Raw genomic sequence first — 19,269 nt, forward strand, 5'->3', positions numbered from 1 at the left:
GTATATCAACTTTTTTCGATTGTCATCAAAAGATAAATTGTCAAGAAAGAACCTTACACACCAGAATCAACTATTCAATGAAAAAGGTTGGTAGGGGCACATGTGTTAAATATATTTTATTTTCAAAGTGGCAAGTTTTTTGATGAACAAAATAAAACGAGTGGTACAAGAACATTAACACTTTAACAGTTTAAGTATGAAAGACGTATATTTACCTTTCTTTGTTTGCTAGTACTGCATGGAAAGGTTAAAACATAAAGCACAGAATGGTATTTCACAAAAGGTAGTGTCTTAGTACTAGTAACATACATATAGACATAACATTAGGAGAATAATACGTTCGGACAGAACAGTGAATTTCCGTGCATTCAACTGGGTGAAGTAACAAACAATGTATATTCAGAACCCTGAAGTTAGTTAGAAAATGTGTACAAGTATTTTTAATAACATTTCACAGTCAATAATCATGGAAGAAGCAAGATTAATGGAAAGTGTAGAAGAATGGCAAGTTTTAACTAAAGCATTTCTATAAAAACAATAATCTCTAAGAAATATTGTTAAAATGCTTCTAATAGGCACTCTGCTTAGGTGTTTTAAAACCTAAATTGTGTATACAGAGTATATAGGATGAAACAATACTGCTTACTATACTTTGCATCCATAGGTATTGGAACATAGAAAGAAACAAGAAATTGCATATTATACGGATAAAAACATTTGCTAAGCTACATCTTCTTTTTTGCAACAGAGCGTTACTTCACCAGGATATAAAACAAAGAAATACGCAACAATAAACGCTAGAATGTGACAAATTGACATTATCAGCAACATTGCTTTCACAGTGCCGAATAAATGAATTATAGGACTTGATATCGCTGATGCTCCAACATTACCAACGTACATCTGACAAGCTAATATTGCACAATCAAGTCCAAAACCTCGTTTCGACTTACCGGGACTTAGCATCGTGTACTGAAAGAAAATATAATGTTTGGTGAATATTGAATATAACATCTTTTTAAAATTATAATAATATAATAGGCGTTTTAAAAGTATAGGATCAGATCCTTACTATGTTTCTTACAAAAATCATTTAACAATTTTCAAATTCACAGAATTTGTTATAATTATTTTAAAAGTATAGTCAGCTTTTAAAAACTTAGTGTGATTGACTTATTTAAACACATGTTACATGTACACACAGATACCAAATCCTAACCTGTTTGTTTTGATGATATTTCCCAACCAGAACATATGGCACAGTAAGCATGATGGCAAACGTCACACCAATGCACCAACTCAAGGATAAGATCACGATTTGGTTCGTGAAAAAAAACATGAGCAATCCCGTGATAAACATGAGAAGAAAACCCCCTGAATATAATTTGCGGAGTCGTATTTTGTTCAAGAGGGTTCCTCTCTCCATCGCAACTAATGGATAAACAGGGGTTGCTTTAATATATGTATAATGTTGTATATATGTTGGTGAGTATTTACAATAACATAAATTTGTTTATCTCTTGGAATACAGTGGTGAATTTCAGATTAGTTAAAACAACGAAGAGAATTTCGAATTAGCAGCAAAACTATGGTTGCTAAAACATGCGATGAGTAAAATCTACTTAAAGTATGTCAAATATTCATATGGCTGCCAAATCACAATTACAATTTTGTTACTTGTCTTACTACAGTAACTTGTATTTTTAGTATTATTTTGGTGAAATTTTCTCCATCTATGGTTTGCAAAATGATGTAAGATAATAAATAAATGGTAATAGGGTTTAAACATACAAATTAAACTTTTCATGTACGGGAAGCTTTTTAAATCTAGCAAACATCAATTAGTTTGCCAAAGACTTGTTGGGTAAAATTGTTCAAAAATATTTAAAACTAGTTATAAGTATGCTAAGTAAAAACACTTAGTGCAGATTAAAATGCTTGACATTATAAACTTCAAGCCTATTGAGATCAATTAAGTGGCACTATGGGTAGTATAAGCCTTGTATAAATTGGATAATCATTTATAACAATCACTTCAATGTTATATAACTTGACCATAATTATGTCGATACTTTAAAACACACTACTGTAATTCATAGATATTTTTATATATCTACACATTTTAACATAAAATAAACTCAGGTTGTAAACTTAACAATAAAAAGTTAGTCAAACACATGAATATTAATCATAACCAAAACAAAACATACTGTTATGACATTATTGACACACAGGAAACATGCTAACATTACCTGAAAACACCACCATTGCAATTGAATCAATAGCTAGACCCCAACATCCCATCTTAACACCATCGTTGTATAATTTTAATTCAGTAGAATTTTCACTTGCCTAGGCAAAAGAGATATTTTAACTTGGTCAAATTTTTATTGAAACTTTATATTAGTATGTAAACATGCATTGACATGGAAGAATTGAAATTCTTTCTTGTAATATATTACCTGTGGGTCACCTTTATACACTTCTCTACCCATCATATCAGTATACCACAGAAACACGGTTTCCATTCCAATAAAACCAAGTAATTGTGCTAAACATAACCAACGTAATGAAGAAGGCATGGTTACTATTGACAACCATAGTTGCTTAAATGAAACTGGGTTGTCTGTAAAGAAAATATATTTATTTAAATAATCTTACACATTATATTATAGGAAATCAGATTTAATTTTAACACATCAGGTTATTAAAACAATATGACATATACTCCAGTTTGAGTTGAATTTTCAGCTTTAATGAATCATAGTTTAACCTTCATGTATGTACTTTGCCCCTTGGTACCTCATCGTTTTTTTGTATGTATTTTTACATGGCCATATTGGGCATATTTATTACTTTAGAAACTAAAATAATGAAAAATACAGAACAACCACTAAAATATCACCAACATACCATCATCAACTTCTTTCTTTTTGTTTTTTCCATTTTCTCTCTTTTTTAAAATATCTTTTTCCTCAGAAAGTTTCGTTTTCCCTTTTTCTTCACAATAATCCAATTTTCTAACAACATCTTTACCGTTAGACGTTGTGAATGTTTTTTGTATATTTCCATTCTCACTGTTACAGGGCTTGTCCGGTTTAGTTCTGTTATTATTTGATTCACTTGATATTTTATTCGTTTTCAAACCGTTTTCATTAATGTTTGATTTTAGTTTGTCGCTTATAACAATCGAGTTTTGCACTTCGGTGACACCGTGTGTCCAGCTTTGTCGATTTTCGAGATTGTTCGAAGTTGCGTTCAGAAATTGTTTGCTTCTTACATAATCTAACAATCCATTATTCTTCTGGTTCTTTACATTTAAGTTGGGAACTGAAAACGAGAAATCATCGGCATTTGCTGAAAAAGAGAGCAAAAATATAAAATTATAATAATTAGAAAAATAAATAAAATTTTCAAAATATATAAAAAAATTGTTTTGCAAAATATCTTGGGCCCTGACATTTTAATTAAAACTTATCATTTTGTTAAGTTTTAATATCTATTTCTATTTACCACAAAAAAAACTAGAATTTTAATACAAAAATAACTTAAAATTGCTTCATATTCTTGCCAAACCATAAAAGAGGTGGAAAATAAAAAATTAAAAGTGTTTTAAATTTAATTAAAAAATTCATTAAAATTAATTTATTAAATATTTTACCTTCTTCACTTGTAGTGGTGATGTCATCGTCACATGCTGAGTCGCTTGTTGTCAACGACGATAATGACTCATCATTTTGCAAAGGTTCGTTTAAACCACTCGGGCATGACATTGAAATAAAGAGACCTTTACTCATAGATATCCTCGGGAATAAAGTGATTGGTCGAGAGTTTGGTGGATCTGTTGGTTTATAATTTAATGATAATACATGTAGGGTGATCACTTAACTTATTAGTGATAAGATTGAGTGAATGATTGTTACCTATTTATCATCACAAAGTATGTAAGTAAGCCGATATAATTTTATAACAAAAGTGTTCTAATTCCCCCTTGTGGCTTTTTCTCCTATTGTAATCATTTAGCAACAACAACAAAATTTTTAGTTAAAAGTCTTGTCTGAAGAAAAAAATGGCATTCTTGGGTTAGCACCGCAACCAAATGACTTGTCTTTTACATCAAACATGTATTGTTAACATTTTCGTTATTGATTAGGCAAGAAATTATTTATCAAATCTTTTTTATGTTGTGTATAAAATACATTTACAAACATTACCTGCACTATGATTGTTTGTACCATGATGGCTACCTGTACCATGCACTTCAACCTATAAAAACATGTACAATTCTACTACCAGGTATAATGTAAATAATAAATAATCTTTCAACTGCTTATCTGGTGGGAAAAAACATACATTTTTGTCAACGTTTTATCTGGTCAAAAAAACACTTTGGTTTTTACACCAAATGAGTCGTTGAAAGATTATTTTGAAAGAAACCTGTTGCAAAAACTAAATTAGGAATTCTAATGCTTGAAGATGTGTATATAATGCTATGTATATGTTACTGAATGAACCACAGTGTAACTTATTTACCTTTGCGTGGTGGTGGGGCAATGACAGTTGTTGTAACACGTGTCATCTATTTGTGCTACAGCACCAGAAATTAATGAATTAGTAAAAAATAATAAGCACTTACATTCACACTGATTGGATCAGTTTTGTTTTCCTTCCCCAACAAACTATTTCCTTCCTCTTCTAATTTGTCATTTGCTAGAATAAATTAAATTATTATAAAATACACAGGATGTTATGTGCTATAATATTTACTAGTGATTGCACTTCACATATATTTTATATTGTAATTTATTGAATTGCATTTGCCTACTGTCAGTATGAGATAACATACAAATACATTCACTCTATAATGAATAACGTTTACAGAGTTTCCACATAATTTGCTACTGCACATAAATTGGAAAGTTTTGATAAAAGATTGTACCATATGTAGATGTATTTTCTAAACCATTTGATTTCTCTGGTGGTAACTGGGATGGAATTATACATTTTGATGATGATGGTTTAGATCTCTTGTGCCATGGAGTTTCCTAAACAAAAAAAAACTTTCATGAATACTTAACCATAAAGACATATTTTTTTATCACTTTAACCAAGAATAATTAAAACACCAAATAGGCAAGAAGTAAAATTTAAACGACAGTCGTTAAACACAAGCGACAGGCTTTAAAACCAAGAAGTAATATTAAAACGACAGTTGTTAAACCATGCTCTGGATTAAAAATTTATAGATCTAGCAGTTAAACCCAATATATATAAACATAAAGTATCTCACTACACTGTAAAATTAATAAAAAAAAGTGCTATGTAATTGGAAAAAGTATATCTACTACTCTTTTACTTCTACTGTCAGGCATAATGTAAATAGTCTGGTATGAAAGCGTATAGTGTAGTTTAAACATTTTGTTTACAGTATTTATTTCATACCTTAATACTACACAGATTGCATATTGTGGTAAGAATATAAGTGACCACAGCGAACATATAAACAACTTTAATCTGAGAACCAAAGAGTTTGGAAATAGCAGTTTTTTCCCAATCAATGCCATCGATAATGAAACCTAAGGCTCCACCGAGACCTTTGAATTAAATCTTATGATAAATTATGACTTATGATGATATGAAGCAAGTATATCACATGCTTGGGTTAAATCTTAATCCCCAAAGCCCCTGGTGTGCCTCACAACAGGACCTTAGCAACACAAGTTGAATAAACCTAGCTGACACCAAGCTTTGTACACCAAACTGTGTGTAATTACTTTTCTGTATCGATTTATGTTGTTAAAATTGGAGCCTTATGTAATTAAAGATTTAATTCAGGTAATGATGTAAATTAATTGGCAATTCTACTTTCCACCAATCTATTAATCTATATATGCAAAGTTCCTATTAACAGATTTGAAGTAATGAATTTCAAAGAGCTTTTTTATACCAAGCTAGCTAAACTTAAATTATTACATTTATTAGTAACAGAATACAACTTGTTACAAGTATATGTGTGAACACTTACATATAGTACATATACAATAGTAGAGGAAGTACACAACAAAACACACAGCATACTACGCAAGCAGATATAAACAAACCTATAAAGAAAGTTTGCATTGCAACCGCTCTTTGTTGATCAGGTAAAGTACAAACATCCAGCGTATAAGCACGCAGTGGTGTCTCTGCTTGGTCTAAACAGAAGTCCATAATTTGCGCTCCCACCACCCCAACCACAACACCCCATACTCGACGACTTTCAACATTTTCTCCACCAAGACTTGAAGCTGAAATAGTTAAAACATTTTTTTATTTGGATGAAATCAAATAAGAAACAGCTACGACAAAAATTTAAAGTACAATTTCATAGTTAAAATGGTTTGTTAATTAAATAAACTGGAGTAAGTACCAACTGAACTAAGGTATAAATACAGGATTCAATGTGGTTCATCGCTATAGGGTCTTATCCTTGAACAAGAAAGTAATCAAAGAAACAACTATTGATGTAAATGTAAATTACTCTTGTTAAACGAACTTGTACTTTTGTTTTAGCAAAATTGTGTTAAAATATTTAAATTCTACATTTAATGCAAAGATTTAAAAAAAATCCTAATATTTACCAATGTCTTTGCTAAAGATAAGCAAAGTTAGACCAATAAGAGCTCCAATGACAAGTGCAGTTATATAAGGTCTTCTTCTACCAAAACGTGACTTGCATCGGTCGCTACGGGAACCCATAATTGGACCAATCAGGATCCCAAGGACTGGACTGAACATCCACATTAAACTGTAGTATTTTTCTGGCATCCCTGAAAATGTTTCCCAAAATAAACAATAAATAAATGCAACTTATTTATCTATGCGTGGCGGTGCAATGACAGTTTCATACACCTTGTTTTTGAGCTAGGAGTTACTACATGTGTAACTGTCTGGGTGAATATTTAAATTGTATTTTTTTATGGAGAGATCACTGAGTTGGAGCAAACTCTGTTGAGTGTCTTTTAAGAGACAGTTTATGCAATACATTTTATTTTGCAAATACAACCCTTGCAAAAAAAACAACAATATTTCAAAACCTTTTGCAACTACAAAACTAACCGAGCTGCAATATAATTGGAGTGACCAAAACAATTTCAACCGCGTACAGAAACTCCCTTCCACACATAATGGATGCGTGAAGCAACAATCTTGTCCATTTGTGACGTTTCTGTGCAGATACTGACGATGCAGTTGCACCTGTTAGGAAGTTGGTTATACTTGGTAAAATAAAACAAATGTAATATTGTTATACTCTGTATAGAAGTTACTTATACACAGTATTATAAGTTCGACGCAAATGCAATATTCTTACCATCAGTTTGTTCCGAACTAGAAGGTTCTATACTCTCATCTCCTCCTTCATCCATAATGCTTGTTAATAATTAAACTTACAAAATAATACGTTTTAGATTAGTATCTTTGCATATGGGAGTAATGCTCTGTTACTTTTGCTACCAGGCATAGTATAAATAGTATTTTAGCGGCTCATCCAGTATAAAAATGTAGTATATTTATAACGTTTTATCATCACCACTATTTTGCGCTGTACGATAAATACGCAGAGACTATGTTGTTTACACATAGCACGCAATAAAGTCTGTAACTAGGAGCTAGTAATGTAGACTGTGTATTTATCGTACAGCGTAAAAAAGCGTAAAATATTGGTCCACTTTGGAAAAGAAAAGATTTAAGATACCTCTAAACTTAAAAATATTTTCCAAAAATTTTCTGCATTCCCTTACGTTAACATTGATATTGCATTCGTAGAATAATCTGAAAGGAAATCACATAATTTCCGTTACAACGTTACACAATGAAGTACCCTACGCTTCTGCAGTAACTCTTTGTTTATGTTTACGTTTTGGTTAATCAGCTGTTTTGACTTATAGCGACACAACGGTTCAAACAGTAAAGTTGACGTACGCCAATACCAGATTCACTTTTAAAAAATGTTTTAAATGTTATTTTTTAGATTTTTTTAAGACATTTATGACACTTGTACACTAACAAACGTAATCCCTTTTTGGAGCGATTTTAAAACGACCAAAGATTTTTTTTATTTTTGGTCGTGCCCCACTTCACACGCACAGCTGATTTTTCGTTCCGCTTGACTCCATACGCACCGGTTCTAAAGATTACATCATTTTTTGTTGGAATATGAGTTTGTTTTACAGCTTTATTTACATATTAGATATTAGTTTTAACAGGTTATGTTTGCAACATCTAACGTGCGCTCATGAAGTTATATTTTATCTAAAAATCACATGGCCTTACAGATTTAGTAAGAATAAATTAGGAAATAAAGTTAATATTACTATAATTATACATCCTAAATTGTTAATATTTTTTTTTTTTGTTTTTTTTATGTAAAATATTCTAAAACTCTTTAACATATTCACTGTTTATCATTGCAGTATTTTTGTTTCTTGTATAATGGATGATATATCAAGTGTGTGGCTTGTTATTAAGTCAATAGATTGGCTTGAGGAAACCCGTCTGCTTAGTATTCTCCTCACAATTTATATTCTATGTATATCTCTCACCATCATCACATGGAACCGAATCAACATACAGGCAATTTACTTTTGTACTTTATGCTGTGGAATTTACATGGCAGAAAACATAAACCAGTACTGTGCAAAACATTGGAAATATATCTCGACAAAAAATCAGTTCTTTGACAGTGGAGGAATGTTTATATCAGTCGTCTATTCTCTACCCCTTCTTTTGAACTTGCTGGTACTCGTTGTTCATTGGTTACGCAGCGCTGGCAAAGATGTTATTTATGTGAAGCGCAAGCAACTTTTATCACAAAGGAAGAAAAAAGATGAATAAAAATTTCAAATCAGTTTTTAATTAAAATGATGGGTAAAAATGAACTTTAAAAAATACCAATTCAACGATTGATATATATTTCTGAAAAACCTGTTTCTTTTACTGAAATGTTTAATGTTGTTTCAGTATTGACTAAAACTGTGTAAGTCTTATATGTCATAGTTCTTTGCTTGTAAGTTAGGTGGTTAAGAAAAGAAAACATTAGAGTTACTAGTTTTTAAATAGTTTATCATCTGTTTTACCCAAATTGTCAATTAACATTATCAACTTAGTTGTTTTTATTTTCATTACCTACTATATTGTATAACATCAAAATATGCAGGAGTCGTATTTATGGGTTAACTATAAAACAACTAACAATATTGTGTATTTTTTATTTAAACATGTTTTGTTCATGAAGCTATTGTTATGCTTTCTTTTTTTTAAATAATTTTAAGCCAAATTTCTCACATTGCCAACAATTAATTGACATATGTAATAGTTAGTGTTGTATTTTAAATGTAAAATCCCCAATCACATTTAAACTGTGGTGCTTCATATTAGCTCCATTTAAGCAGTTATTCTGTTGAAAATTCGTTATTCCCATTTGTTAAACTTTATATTCAGATACTCATACACATCATTTTTACATTTTAGATCATCTGCTACAGAACAGTGTTAAATGTTTTATATTTTGTTGTTGTAAATCTGAATCAAATGATGGCTCCTCAAAAACAAGTTGTGCTCGTTACAGGATTTGGTCCATTTGGAACGTATGAAGTAAACTCCAGCTGGGTTGCTGTGAAAGTAAAAATTGACTGAATTTGTGTTAAATATTAACTTTGTAATGTAAACATAATATAAATTATGAGTTACATCTTAAATTTTTGTTTTGAACATATTTTGAAACTCTGTAACAGATATTCGGTTTTAAATAAATCCATTACACATAGCAACAAAACACTTAACGTAAAAGTGACAGTCACATGCAGTTGATAAAATATATTTATTGTAAAGTATCAGTCATTTTGATTACTAAACCCAACATCATGAACATTAAGATTTAAGTAAGTAAGGTGCCTGTTAAGTTTTCGATAATCATGCTAACTGCTGAAGTGCTGATGCTTATAATTGATGTGCTGCATCAGCTAAAATGTTAAAGTTCATCCTCTTGTACTGTATAGTATTGCAAATGATGATGTAGCAATTTATTACCATTGTTGTTGTTTACTTTCCAGGAAATGTCATCAACTGGTTTAGAAATCAAAGACGTAAATCTTGTTGTCAAAGAAATACCGGTTGAGTATGACATCATAGATAAGAAAGTTCCACAACTCTGGAAAAAATACAACCCAGTGGTATGATGTGTTTATTGCTTTAAAGAAATGAATATTTCTAATAAATCTGATTTCCAAAAAAAAATGTGTTAACCCAAAGTTTCTTTTTTTTAAGAAAAGTGTTTATCGAAAACATTTTTTATTCAAACATTTGTTTGGCCTTTATTTGACCAAGGAAACGGGGTTTAAAGTTTGATGCTACCACCATCGTAGGTGTGTGTGTGTATCTGGACAAGATTTTTAACAGCAACTGATTCAACTCAGTGATCAATAATGTGTTGACCAAAAATTTCCATGTGTACGAAAAAATGACTTGCATACATGTTGCATTTACCATGACAAACTACAAGTGTTGTATACAATACACTTGTGTACTGTGACCTATATTCCTCCTGAAGTTGCCATTTGTTTACATGCTCTATTTTTATTAAACAAACAAAAAAAATTTGCTCTATTGTAGGCAAAATATTTCTTTAAATAGATAAACATTTACTATCTAATTTCAATTATCCGTCCTAACTTTTTCCCTGTTATAAATTTCCAGCTTGTGGTTCATGTTGGTGTATCAGGTGTAGCTAACACAATAACATTAGAACAATATGCTCATAATGATGGTTACAACAGGTAAGATATCATCTCTATATTCTGTATATTAGCTTGCTAAATTGAATTAGCATTTTTATTGAATTTCTATGAACTTTTTTTCTGACTGTATCTGTATTGTATAATATAAGTTCTGTCATTTTATACATTAATAAACTTATTTTTAAGTTTAAATATATTTTAACAACAATAAAAAGATTTAGAATATAATCTAGATAAAAAAGTAAATATTGCAATAAAGTTTGGAAGTGTCTTTGAACTACCCAAAACTTGTAATATTCAATATATATATTAAGATCCTGAAATCATATTTCATAAACTTCTGGCTAAAAATCAGCTTTGTTTATTGAAAAGAGTGGTAAATTATTGAATTTTGTTTTTGCCAAGTTAGATTTCAGGTTTTAATACATCACTATATGCTTCACATTTAACAGAAATGACAACCGTGGTAAATGTCCAAAGCATTTTTGCTGTAAAGAAGAAGGGTCACAGACATTAAAGTCAACAATAAATATGAAGGAAATAGTGGAATGTCAGCACTTGCAAGAATGTAATGTACAAGCTGTTACTTCCAATGACCCTGGAAGGTGCATTTGCATGTGAAATAAGAAAAAATACCTTTTCTGCAAGTTTTTATTTTTCTTTTTTTTAGCGTTTTTAAAGGTAACAGGCCAATTAAAACTCAATGAACATATCTTTACACTTTACCTTAATTAATTGGCCATAATAAAAAAATACAATCACCCACAAAGTTATAAAGCACCTCAAAAGTGTGTATGAGATGTATAAATACCTACGCTATGATGTCATTGCCATGTCACCCTAACATAAATAAGTTACATTCATTATCTCAGATATCTCTGTGACTACATTTACTACACATCACTGTCCATGAAGAAGAACCATGTTGCATTTATACACGTCCCACCACTTAACAAACCTTTTAATGGAAAACAACTTGCTGACGGTTTGCGCGTTGTCATACAAGCAATGCTGGAACAGGTTTCAACAAAAGCTGCGTGAGATTTTATGATTTTAATTTTATCAGGTACTTAACATGTGCTCAGTATATTGGAATTATAAAAGCATGTTATCCTCTTTCTGTTTTACCATATGCAGATCCTGATTAGTTTTTCTGACAATCAGACCTTTATGTTTATGTCATTTTATAGAAATCAAATATTTTCTCGTTAAACTTATTTATTTCTATATATCATCAACGTCTTCATATTGCTTGATTGTATCCACACACATAATACTTAACTTTAAATCTGATGAATCTTTTCTGGCAATTCATTTATGTCCGTTGTTTAAACGTCCTTTTTTGGTCCTCTTTATCAGAGTGAAACTTTGTTATAAGATTTAAAATTGCCAGAACAGCTTCATCAGATTTATACTCTGCCTGGCAACAACAGTTTTTTTTAACCTCATTTATAAAAAAAGATTTATTTTAAACAGATGGCCTATTAAAACTGATAAAAAATAGGACCTTTTCTCTGCTTTTTTCCATAGCCATACAATTTAAACACTCGTTTTTTGTTAGATTTCCCCCAAAGTTTTGTTCATACTGTATGGGCATAATTATTTTATTATACACCCGCAGAATGTATGTTTTTTCCAACAGTGTCATTTTATTGTTTTTCGTTTTATTCTTTATAAAAGCAGTCAGTTCCCTAGTTTTTCGTAATCTGTGCAAGTGTTGTTGTAACCGAAGCTGTCATTTCTATACCACACTGATATATGTGATTTCTATTCTCAATAATATCTTTTCTATGTTAGTTGTGAACAAAGAAAGCTGAATTAAGTTTTTGATCTCTTATTTATTAATTTTTATAGGTCATAATTAGATAGAAAGAACAGAGCAACAGTTTAAGAACAGTAATTTTAAATGTATATAACGAAAAAATGTAAACAGGTTTAAATATTATCTATCAGATTTTCTAATTATTCCTAAATTGTGCCACTAATTCATAAGAAAAATGTGGCGATTCCGTGTAAAATATTTTCATGAAATGAAAGAAACGCTGGCATATTGAAAAGGTTTTTGAAGTTTTATTAGAATAAACACATAGCAGTCAGCAGTAAATTTCAACAAATTAATAATAAATTAATAGTGCACACAGTAATTAGGCATACCATACAAAACCAACAACAAAATTTGAATTATAATTTGCTTCTATTAGTATCATGCACAGCACCAATTTTGAGCAAATGATTAATATCTTGTCCGGAGAAGCCATACTCAGTAAGGACTTCACGTGTATGCGCCCCTACCATGGGCTGCGCACCCCTGTCTGGGGTTCCAGGAGTTCTAGATAGGCGTGGGGCTGGTATGGGGATATGTTTTCCACTCGGATCAGTGAAAAAAGATCGACGTTCACTGTGTGGAAATAGAAAGAGTTAATGTACCTCCAAAATCTTTTTATGTTTTACTACAAATCTGCATGCTGGAAAAACGACACCAGTTATAACAGGGGCATTCTGTTTCACACACCTCTTGCTTTCACACAAGTTATGTGACTTTGTGGTTCATTGTTTTTCTGTATGGATGACAATTTAGACAACAGATAAGTGACCACTGGGTTGGAGCAATTACTGTAGAAACCTATCTTTGTGGCAGCAGTTGCCTCACAAATAAATATAAGTTTGCATTTCTTGAGCTATTTGATTATTTAGGGGAATTATTATAAGAATCTTACAAAAATACAATTAAAGTTATGTCGCTTTCAACTCAACCTAAGAGGTTTCCAAACTCTAGTTCATACTTACTTGTTATGAGGGTCTGAAGTAACTTCATCATAATCTAAGACAGGCATTAAACAGTTGTCATCATCGCTGAATATTTCGCTTAACTCTGCCCTCGTGTGTTGAAGAATCGCATCACGAATGATCTCTTTGGTTCGAGGCCATTCATCCATCTTCATTTGGTTGCCAGGATCTAATTTTAACTTTAATCCTGTGGGAAAGAGGTTTGGTTTTGATTTTGTAGAAATTAGTTTGGGTTAAATCTTGTAAACATTAGATTTTAATTGTTCTGCGAATTTTCAGGTAGTATTTTTTAATATTCCTATACATTCCATTTTAAGCACAGAACTGGTACAGTAATTATAGAACACTTGCATCATAGAGAATAAGTATTTTAATCAAATCAACATAGAGGAATAAAACCATAGAAACGTGCTAATTTGTATAAAAATGGGAAGGCATTAAGTAAGCTAGGGCATGTTATGTGTTACTTCTAAAATTGCCATCCAAGAATAAATAAGCATTGTGTATCTTACTCAATATTTAAGAAAACTATGTTACATTGTTACAACACCTGGTTCTAATGTAAATTTTTGTTTTTATTCTATGCACAGTTAGAAAAACAGCTTAGGAACTACCTTTAATAAACCTGTTGTAAAACTTTGGTTCAATAGCACCAACAGAAACAAACTTTCCGTCCTTGGTTTGATACGTGTCGTAAAATGGAGCTGCGGTGTCAAGCATGTTCTCACCCGGTGGATTCGGCATCAAAAAGCGATTGCAAAACAAAAATGACGAGACGTACGCTGACCCCTCGACCTGCAAATATTGGAGAATGTTTTCATACGTTTGGAATATTTTAAACAAAAATTCAGATAAAAAACAATTATTTTATTGTAATTTGGATTACAGTGTCTTGTGAAATAGAGGTTCTGGTAAATTAAAAATAATTATTTAGCTTCCGGAATATTTTAAGTGATTTCTGGCTAAATTCCACTCCTGTTTGTATGAGTTTATAATCTTACCATGTTTGCGTCAATAACTTGACCTTTTCCAGATCTTTCCCTTTCAAACAAAGCAGTAACAACACCAAATGCTGAGGTTAGTCCTCCACCTGATAAAGTAGGTGTGACTAAACTACTAATACCATATTGCAAATTTGTACCTTACAATATTAAGTGTTCACATCACTATCTAAACTTTTCTCATATATTATTATGCACAGATATGTCATTATGAAGAAGGCCTAAATAAAATACCTGCAAAATCAGCCAACAAATTGACAGGAGCTGTAGGTTTTTCATCTTTACGTCTCAGCATGGACAACACACCTGAAAAAAATGATTGTTTTTTTACAGTTTAAATTTGTTTTAAACCACAGAATAGAGTCTGTCCATACTTTATCTTATGCATTAAGCATGTTCTACCATATTGTGTTTACATTACCAATGTGTTTTACATTACCATGCTTTATCTACTATATTTAAACTTTCATTATGTTTCTAAAATCAGTTAATAATAATGCTCACCAGAAGTTGCGATATAATTAATATCATGCCCAGCTTTATTCCTGTATGGACCATTTTGCCCGAAACCACTCAAACGAACATAAACTAGCCGTGGATTTTCTTCCAATAACCTTGCAGGGCCAAGGCCAAGCTTTTCCATTATACCTGTTTCATAGGAAGTTTATATACTACATACGCCTATCATCAGTGTCGAGCATTGAACCTAGTATCCTTCAGTCATGATGCAAGTGTCAGTATTTAAACAACAACCACACACAAACCTGGTCGAAATGGTTCGATCAAAACGTCAGATTTCTTGGCAAGTTTTCTGACCACATTTACACCATCCGCTTGCTTCAAATCCACACAAATAGAACGTTTCCCCCTGTCAATGAAAGTAAACATATTACTCACCAATAAAGAACTATTGAGGAAGCGACAGGCTTTAACATCTGTTAAGATTTGTGTTACCCTGGAACCTGGGTGTCGGAGTAATGGGCTATCCAGTCTAAATTTAAGGTACCATACTGTAGGACCTTACTCGAATAGAAACAAAGTACGTTATTGTCTACATGTAATTTAAGTGAATACCTTGCCATTGTGTCAGGGGTACTTTCAACAATTCGATCTAAACGAACGACCTTTGCACCAAAATCAGCCAAGATCATCCCAGCAAAAGGTGTGGGTGCAAGCCCAGCTAGTTCAAGCACTTTTATCCCAGCCAAAGCCATTATTGTTCGTTCATTTATTAAAAGTCAATAGGTATAACCTAGAAAATGTATGAAGTTGTGGAACGGTACATATGCAACAGGCTATTAATGCGATATTAAAATTGCTTTTCTGGGTATTAATGTATATTCAAACAACAAATCCAAACATTTTTCATTTCATTGCGCACTATAAATTATTGTTTACAAGAGGAAATACGTGCTCTACGAAGTATGAACTTTAAACTTTGCATAAGTGATTCCAAGTTGTTTTGCCAACATTACATTGTTTACCCGTGACACCATGTAGAGATTAAAATTTTACTTCCAGGATAAGCATACGTTAAATAAAGTTTGCTTCCGCATTGGGCTTGCATCTAGTTAGGCTAAAAATATAGCTTTGTGTAGTCTTTTGAATAATATCTTTTCGTTTGAAAACACTGATGACGTTTAGGGGAATCACCCGAAAAGAAACTTGAGCTTCACTGGTCCCAAAGAATTTGAACCCGTTTTCGTTGTAATCAACAAATTTACTCCTTAAACAATGGATGATGTTAAAGTTATATCTGTAAATGGACTAAAAGAATCTAATTTCATTCGTCCTAGACGACTAAAATACACCCAGGTAGGAAAATTTACCAATTCTGTCTCTTTATCTTCTTGATTTTGATGTTATAAGGTTTGGTCAGTTTTATTACCATTAAACAATACTAATTTAAGGTTAAATTTTTTTATTGGTTTCTAGTACAATTATATTGACACACTAATCTAATTAAAATAAAATCATATTAACAGGCAGGAAAAGACAAGATTTGGGATTATATGATTGTACATGACAGGTAACTAAAAAGCGTCCCAACCTATTTTTATAACTGATTTTGTGCTCCCAAAAATCTATTTTTACAATTTACATTTTACAGTGTTGCGATTTTAATCTTTGATGTGTCAATCAAGAGTGTGGTTCTTGTCCGACAGTTTCGTCCAGGTGAGTTGCTTTTTTTATTAAGTTTTTCCATTAAATTTGTTCTGTAACTGTTCCTGAGATTCCGTTATAGATTTTTTAGTAAAATAAAGTTTTTAAGATTTTTTGTATAAATTTTATGCTTCATGCATTTTTAGCTGTTTTCATTTAGTGGTTGTACATTGTATTTGTATGTGTGCCTTGAAATTTAAACTCAAAACCCCCAAATCATAGTGAATTTTAGATGTATATTTCAACTGCTACTTTGTAAAACAGCCAGATACCGGTACATACTTAAAACAATCTGTTATACCCCTGTCCAGTTTAGACCCTATTTCTAATATTATTTTTTATTCTTAAAATACACCTTCATTTTTTGCCTGAAGAGTATCTACTAATTTAATAGAGATTAAGCTTATTGCCATTTTAAAACTGATGGTAATATTATTGCATCTGTTTTTTAAATTACTGGACATATGTGTATTGAATACTAAACGTTTGTTATTCTTCAAGCCGTGTACATGACCATGTGTCACTATGCTAAGAAAATAAATGATCAACCTGGTAAGTACGTTTGCTTCTTAGTTCTTATCTTCAGTGAATAAATATATGTAACTAATTTATCCCTGTGTGATGGGTAATGATAGTCCTTATAGCAAGGATGTTCTGTTTCATACACCCACTTACGAGTTACCACAAATGTAACTTTGTTGCTGATTATTTTAATAGAATAAATTTTTATTGTATGGCTGATAAGGAAATATTGGGTTAGAGCAATTGCTGTCTCTTGTCCAGGAACACATATGCCTACAATGGTATATCTTTGCACTTGTAAGTAATATCATTGTGGTCTTCACTAGGTTGTCCAAGTTGTGTGTTAAACCAAACATAATATACAGTATAGTATACACATTTCAATAATACCTTTAAGCCTAATACCACACAAGCAAACTCAAGATCATAATACATAACCTTTATGAATGTAACTTAAAATATGATATTAAAAAGGTCCTTTGTCACATTTTCAGAGCCCAAGCCATCAGATGGGATAACATATGAGTTATGTGCTGGTATAATGGATAGGAAGGAACCACCACAAGCCATTGCTGCAAGTGAAGTGTTGGAGGAGACTGGTTATGAGATAGAAGCTGATAAGCTACAGTTAATATCAGAGTACAGGTACACACTAATGTGAATGTCACTTATTTACTCTTGCCTTGCGGAGCAAGAAAAAACACAAGTGCTATGTTTTAAACAATTTGTGTCCGCTTAAGTGTCTCGCACAAGGACACATATGCCAACAATGTTAGCAGTGACAAGGTTTGAACAGAACTCATTAAATGTTATGAAAAGTAGGCAGTAATTTGTAATGTATATGATTATATAGTGATATGTGTGTTATAAAGAATATCCAAAATACATCTGGTTTTAATTATAAATTTAGCGAATTAGTAGTTTGTTGCTTTTAAAAACATTTTAAAGTATGTTTATATATTTCATCATTTAGTTGATTTTTTCATTTATTTAACTCCAGGAATGGAGTGGGAACATCTGGAAGCTTGCAGTTTTTATATTATGCACAAGTGGATAACTCTATGAAGGTATTTTTGATCTATTCCAATCATTACTCTTGGTTTTGATTTTACATTAATTTTATAGTTATACCAAAACAAAGTATATTGTACTGGTACAGTCTACAAGGTAATGTATGTACAATATGATTTATAGTTTTGATAATGTATGAAAAGCTGTGCAAAACAATAACTAATAAGAATGTTCTTTTGCTTTATGATGATGCATTGACTTCCTGTTACATAACATGGTACGCAAACTGCATATTGTTTCAGTGTCTTAACCAAAACTTAATAGGTCAGTGAAGGTGGTGGCTGTGATGAGGAAGGGGAAATGATTGACTTGTACAATCTACCAATGAAAGATATCAAGTCATTTATTGAAGACACCACTGTTACCAATAGACCTGTTGGGGTTCTGTTTGCCCTGCAGTGGTTTCTAAATAACAAGGCAGAAAATTTTGAACAAGTTGATTGAGATTAAATTATATATTTTAGTGATAGTGTTGTAGTATATGACAGTGTAGCAAGAACCAATGTAAACTTGATTTAAATGAGTATTTTTTGTTTGTTGCATAGTTCTAAATACTTTAAAAAATTAAGTTAAATTGAATTAACTTTAATTTGAACCCGTGCTATGTAAGCAGCCGGCTACACATTTTGATTTCAAAATGTTAGTTGTTACGGATATATTAATTAATTTGAGATTATATATAAAATTTGCATTTCTTATATTCATTCCGGGTGAATCGTGGTAATTTATTTATAATGCTAATTGAGTTATTTTTACGTACACTAACAGTTTCTTTGTATTCCTGTAGCATATTTTATACAATTGTAGGTGATATTAGATAACTCTGTATTTAATATTGAATGGTGGATTAAACATTATATGCAATGTATCAGATGTGGTTAATGAAGTATATTTATTGAAACTGTTTACCTTGTAACTTTAAAATCAGACATTTATGATGTGTATTTCAC

At 31.3% G+C, this 19,269-nt stretch overlaps 4 protein-coding genes across 6 annotated transcripts; 2 read left to right on the forward strand and 2 right to left on the reverse strand.

Annotated features, from left to right (window-relative positions):
* Positions 1 to 94: 94 nt before the first annotated feature.
* LOC149737600 (membrane-associated transporter protein-like) lies at positions 95 to 8,053 on the reverse strand. 3 transcript variants are annotated; one of them, XM_089874535.1, is made up of 15 exons: positions 7,782 to 8,053; positions 7,352 to 7,426; positions 7,099 to 7,236; positions 6,621 to 6,809; positions 6,102 to 6,287; positions 5,443 to 5,594; positions 4,940 to 5,045; positions 4,637 to 4,710; positions 4,215 to 4,266; positions 3,662 to 3,841; positions 2,914 to 3,357; positions 2,463 to 2,626; positions 2,253 to 2,352; positions 1,220 to 1,431; positions 95 to 972 (listed from the first exon to the last, which is right to left on the reverse strand). In XM_089874535.1, the coding sequence occupies exons 2-15, from the start codon at positions 7,404 to 7,406 to the stop codon at positions 721 to 723; spliced, it is 2,304 nt and encodes a 767-aa protein (XP_089730661.1). In that variant the 5' UTR covers positions 7,407 to 7,426; positions 7,782 to 8,053; the 3' UTR covers positions 95 to 720. The 3 variants fall into 3 exon arrangements, with proteins under 3 accessions (XP_089730661.1, XP_089730660.1, XP_089730662.1); XM_089874534.1 differs by having other exon boundaries at positions 7,736 to 8,053; XM_089874536.1 differs by having other exon boundaries at positions 4,964 to 5,045; positions 7,352 to 8,053.
* An 829-nt stretch (positions 8,054 to 8,882) lies between these two features.
* On the forward strand, positions 8,883 to 12,597 carry LOC149737601 (pyroglutamyl-peptidase 1-like). Its single transcript, XM_089874559.1, has 5 exons — positions 8,883 to 9,660; positions 10,092 to 10,211; positions 10,735 to 10,814; positions 11,228 to 11,380; positions 11,648 to 12,597. The coding sequence occupies exons 1-5, from the start codon at positions 9,571 to 9,573 to the stop codon at positions 11,814 to 11,816; spliced, it is 612 nt and encodes a 203-aa protein (XP_089730685.1). The 5' UTR covers positions 8,883 to 9,570; the 3' UTR covers positions 11,817 to 12,597.
* Positions 12,594 to 15,999, reverse strand: LOC149737602 (alpha-methylacyl-CoA racemase-like). The gene is made up of 8 exons (XM_089874552.1): positions 15,638 to 15,999; positions 15,328 to 15,431; positions 15,068 to 15,211; positions 14,798 to 14,869; positions 14,564 to 14,652; positions 14,177 to 14,357; positions 13,563 to 13,749; positions 12,594 to 13,173 (listed from the first exon to the last, which is right to left on the reverse strand). The coding sequence occupies exons 1-8, from the start codon at positions 15,775 to 15,777 to the stop codon at positions 12,957 to 12,959; spliced, it is 1,134 nt and encodes a 377-aa protein (XP_089730678.1). The 5' UTR covers positions 15,778 to 15,999; the 3' UTR covers positions 12,594 to 12,956.
* A 195-nt stretch (positions 16,000 to 16,194) lies between these two features.
* On the forward strand, positions 16,195 to 19,187 carry LOC149737603 (uridine diphosphate glucose pyrophosphatase NUDT14-like). The gene is made up of 7 exons (XM_089874558.1): positions 16,195 to 16,378; positions 16,549 to 16,592; positions 16,674 to 16,738; positions 17,228 to 17,278; positions 17,743 to 17,893; positions 18,249 to 18,315; positions 18,584 to 19,187. The coding sequence occupies exons 1-7, from the start codon at positions 16,298 to 16,300 to the stop codon at positions 18,761 to 18,763; spliced, it is 639 nt and encodes a 212-aa protein (XP_089730684.1). The 5' UTR covers positions 16,195 to 16,297; the 3' UTR covers positions 18,764 to 19,187.
* The last annotated feature ends 82 nt before the right edge of the window (positions 19,188 to 19,269 follow it).

The sequence above is a fragment of the Ciona robusta genome, chromosome 3, assembly GCF_009617815.1.
Source record: "Ciona robusta chromosome 3, ASM961781v2".
In the NCBI taxonomy this organism is placed as follows: domain Eukaryota; kingdom Metazoa; phylum Chordata; class Ascidiacea; order Phlebobranchia; family Cionidae; genus Ciona; species Ciona robusta.

Excerpts from the sequence above, each read along its gene's own strand:
- LOC149737603 (XM_089874558.1), top strand. The coding sequence starts at position 16,298 with ATGGATGATGTTAAAGTTATATCTGTAAATGGACTAAAAGAATCTAAT. Across the intron at positions 16,593-16,673 it reads TATATGATTGTACATGACAG|TGTTGCGATTTTAATCTTTG; the intron begins GTAACTAAAAAG and ends TACATTTTACAG. Across the intron at positions 16,739-17,227 it reads TGTCCGACAGTTTCGTCCAG|CCGTGTACATGACCATGTGT; the intron begins GTGAGTTGCTTT and ends TTATTCTTCAAG.
- LOC149737600 (XM_089874535.1), bottom strand. The coding sequence starts at position 7,406 with ATGGATGAAGGAGGAGATGAGAGTATAGAACCTTCTAGTTCGGAACAA. Across the intron at positions 3,842-4,214 it reads TACAAACAATCATAGTGCAG|ATCCACCAAACTCTCGACCA; the intron begins GTAATGTTTGTA and ends ATAAACCAACAG. Across the intron at positions 3,358-3,661 it reads CACCACTACAAGTGAAGAAG|CAAATGCCGATGATTTCTCG; the intron begins GTAAAATATTTA and ends TCTCTTTTTCAG.
- LOC149737601 (XM_089874559.1), top strand. The coding sequence starts at position 9,571 with ATGATGGCTCCTCAAAAACAAGTTGTGCTCGTTACAGGATTTGGTCCA. Across the intron at positions 10,815-11,227 it reads CATAATGATGGTTACAACAG|AAATGACAACCGTGGTAAAT; the intron begins GTAAGATATCAT and ends CACATTTAACAG. Across the intron at positions 11,381-11,647 it reads ACTTCCAATGACCCTGGAAG|ATATCTCTGTGACTACATTT; the intron begins GTGCATTTGCAT and ends TCATTATCTCAG.
- LOC149737602 (XM_089874552.1), bottom strand. The coding sequence starts at position 15,777 with ATGGCTTTGGCTGGGATAAAAGTGCTTGAACTAGCTGGGCTTGCACCC. Across the intron at positions 14,653-14,797 it reads TTTGTTGGCTGATTTTGCAG|GTGGAGGACTAACCTCAGCA; the intron begins GTATTTTATTTA and ends CTACTTTATCAG. Across the intron at positions 13,174-13,562 it reads ACTTCAGACCCTCATAACAA|TGAACGTCGATCTTTTTTCA; the intron begins GTAAGTATGAAC and ends ATTTCCACACAG.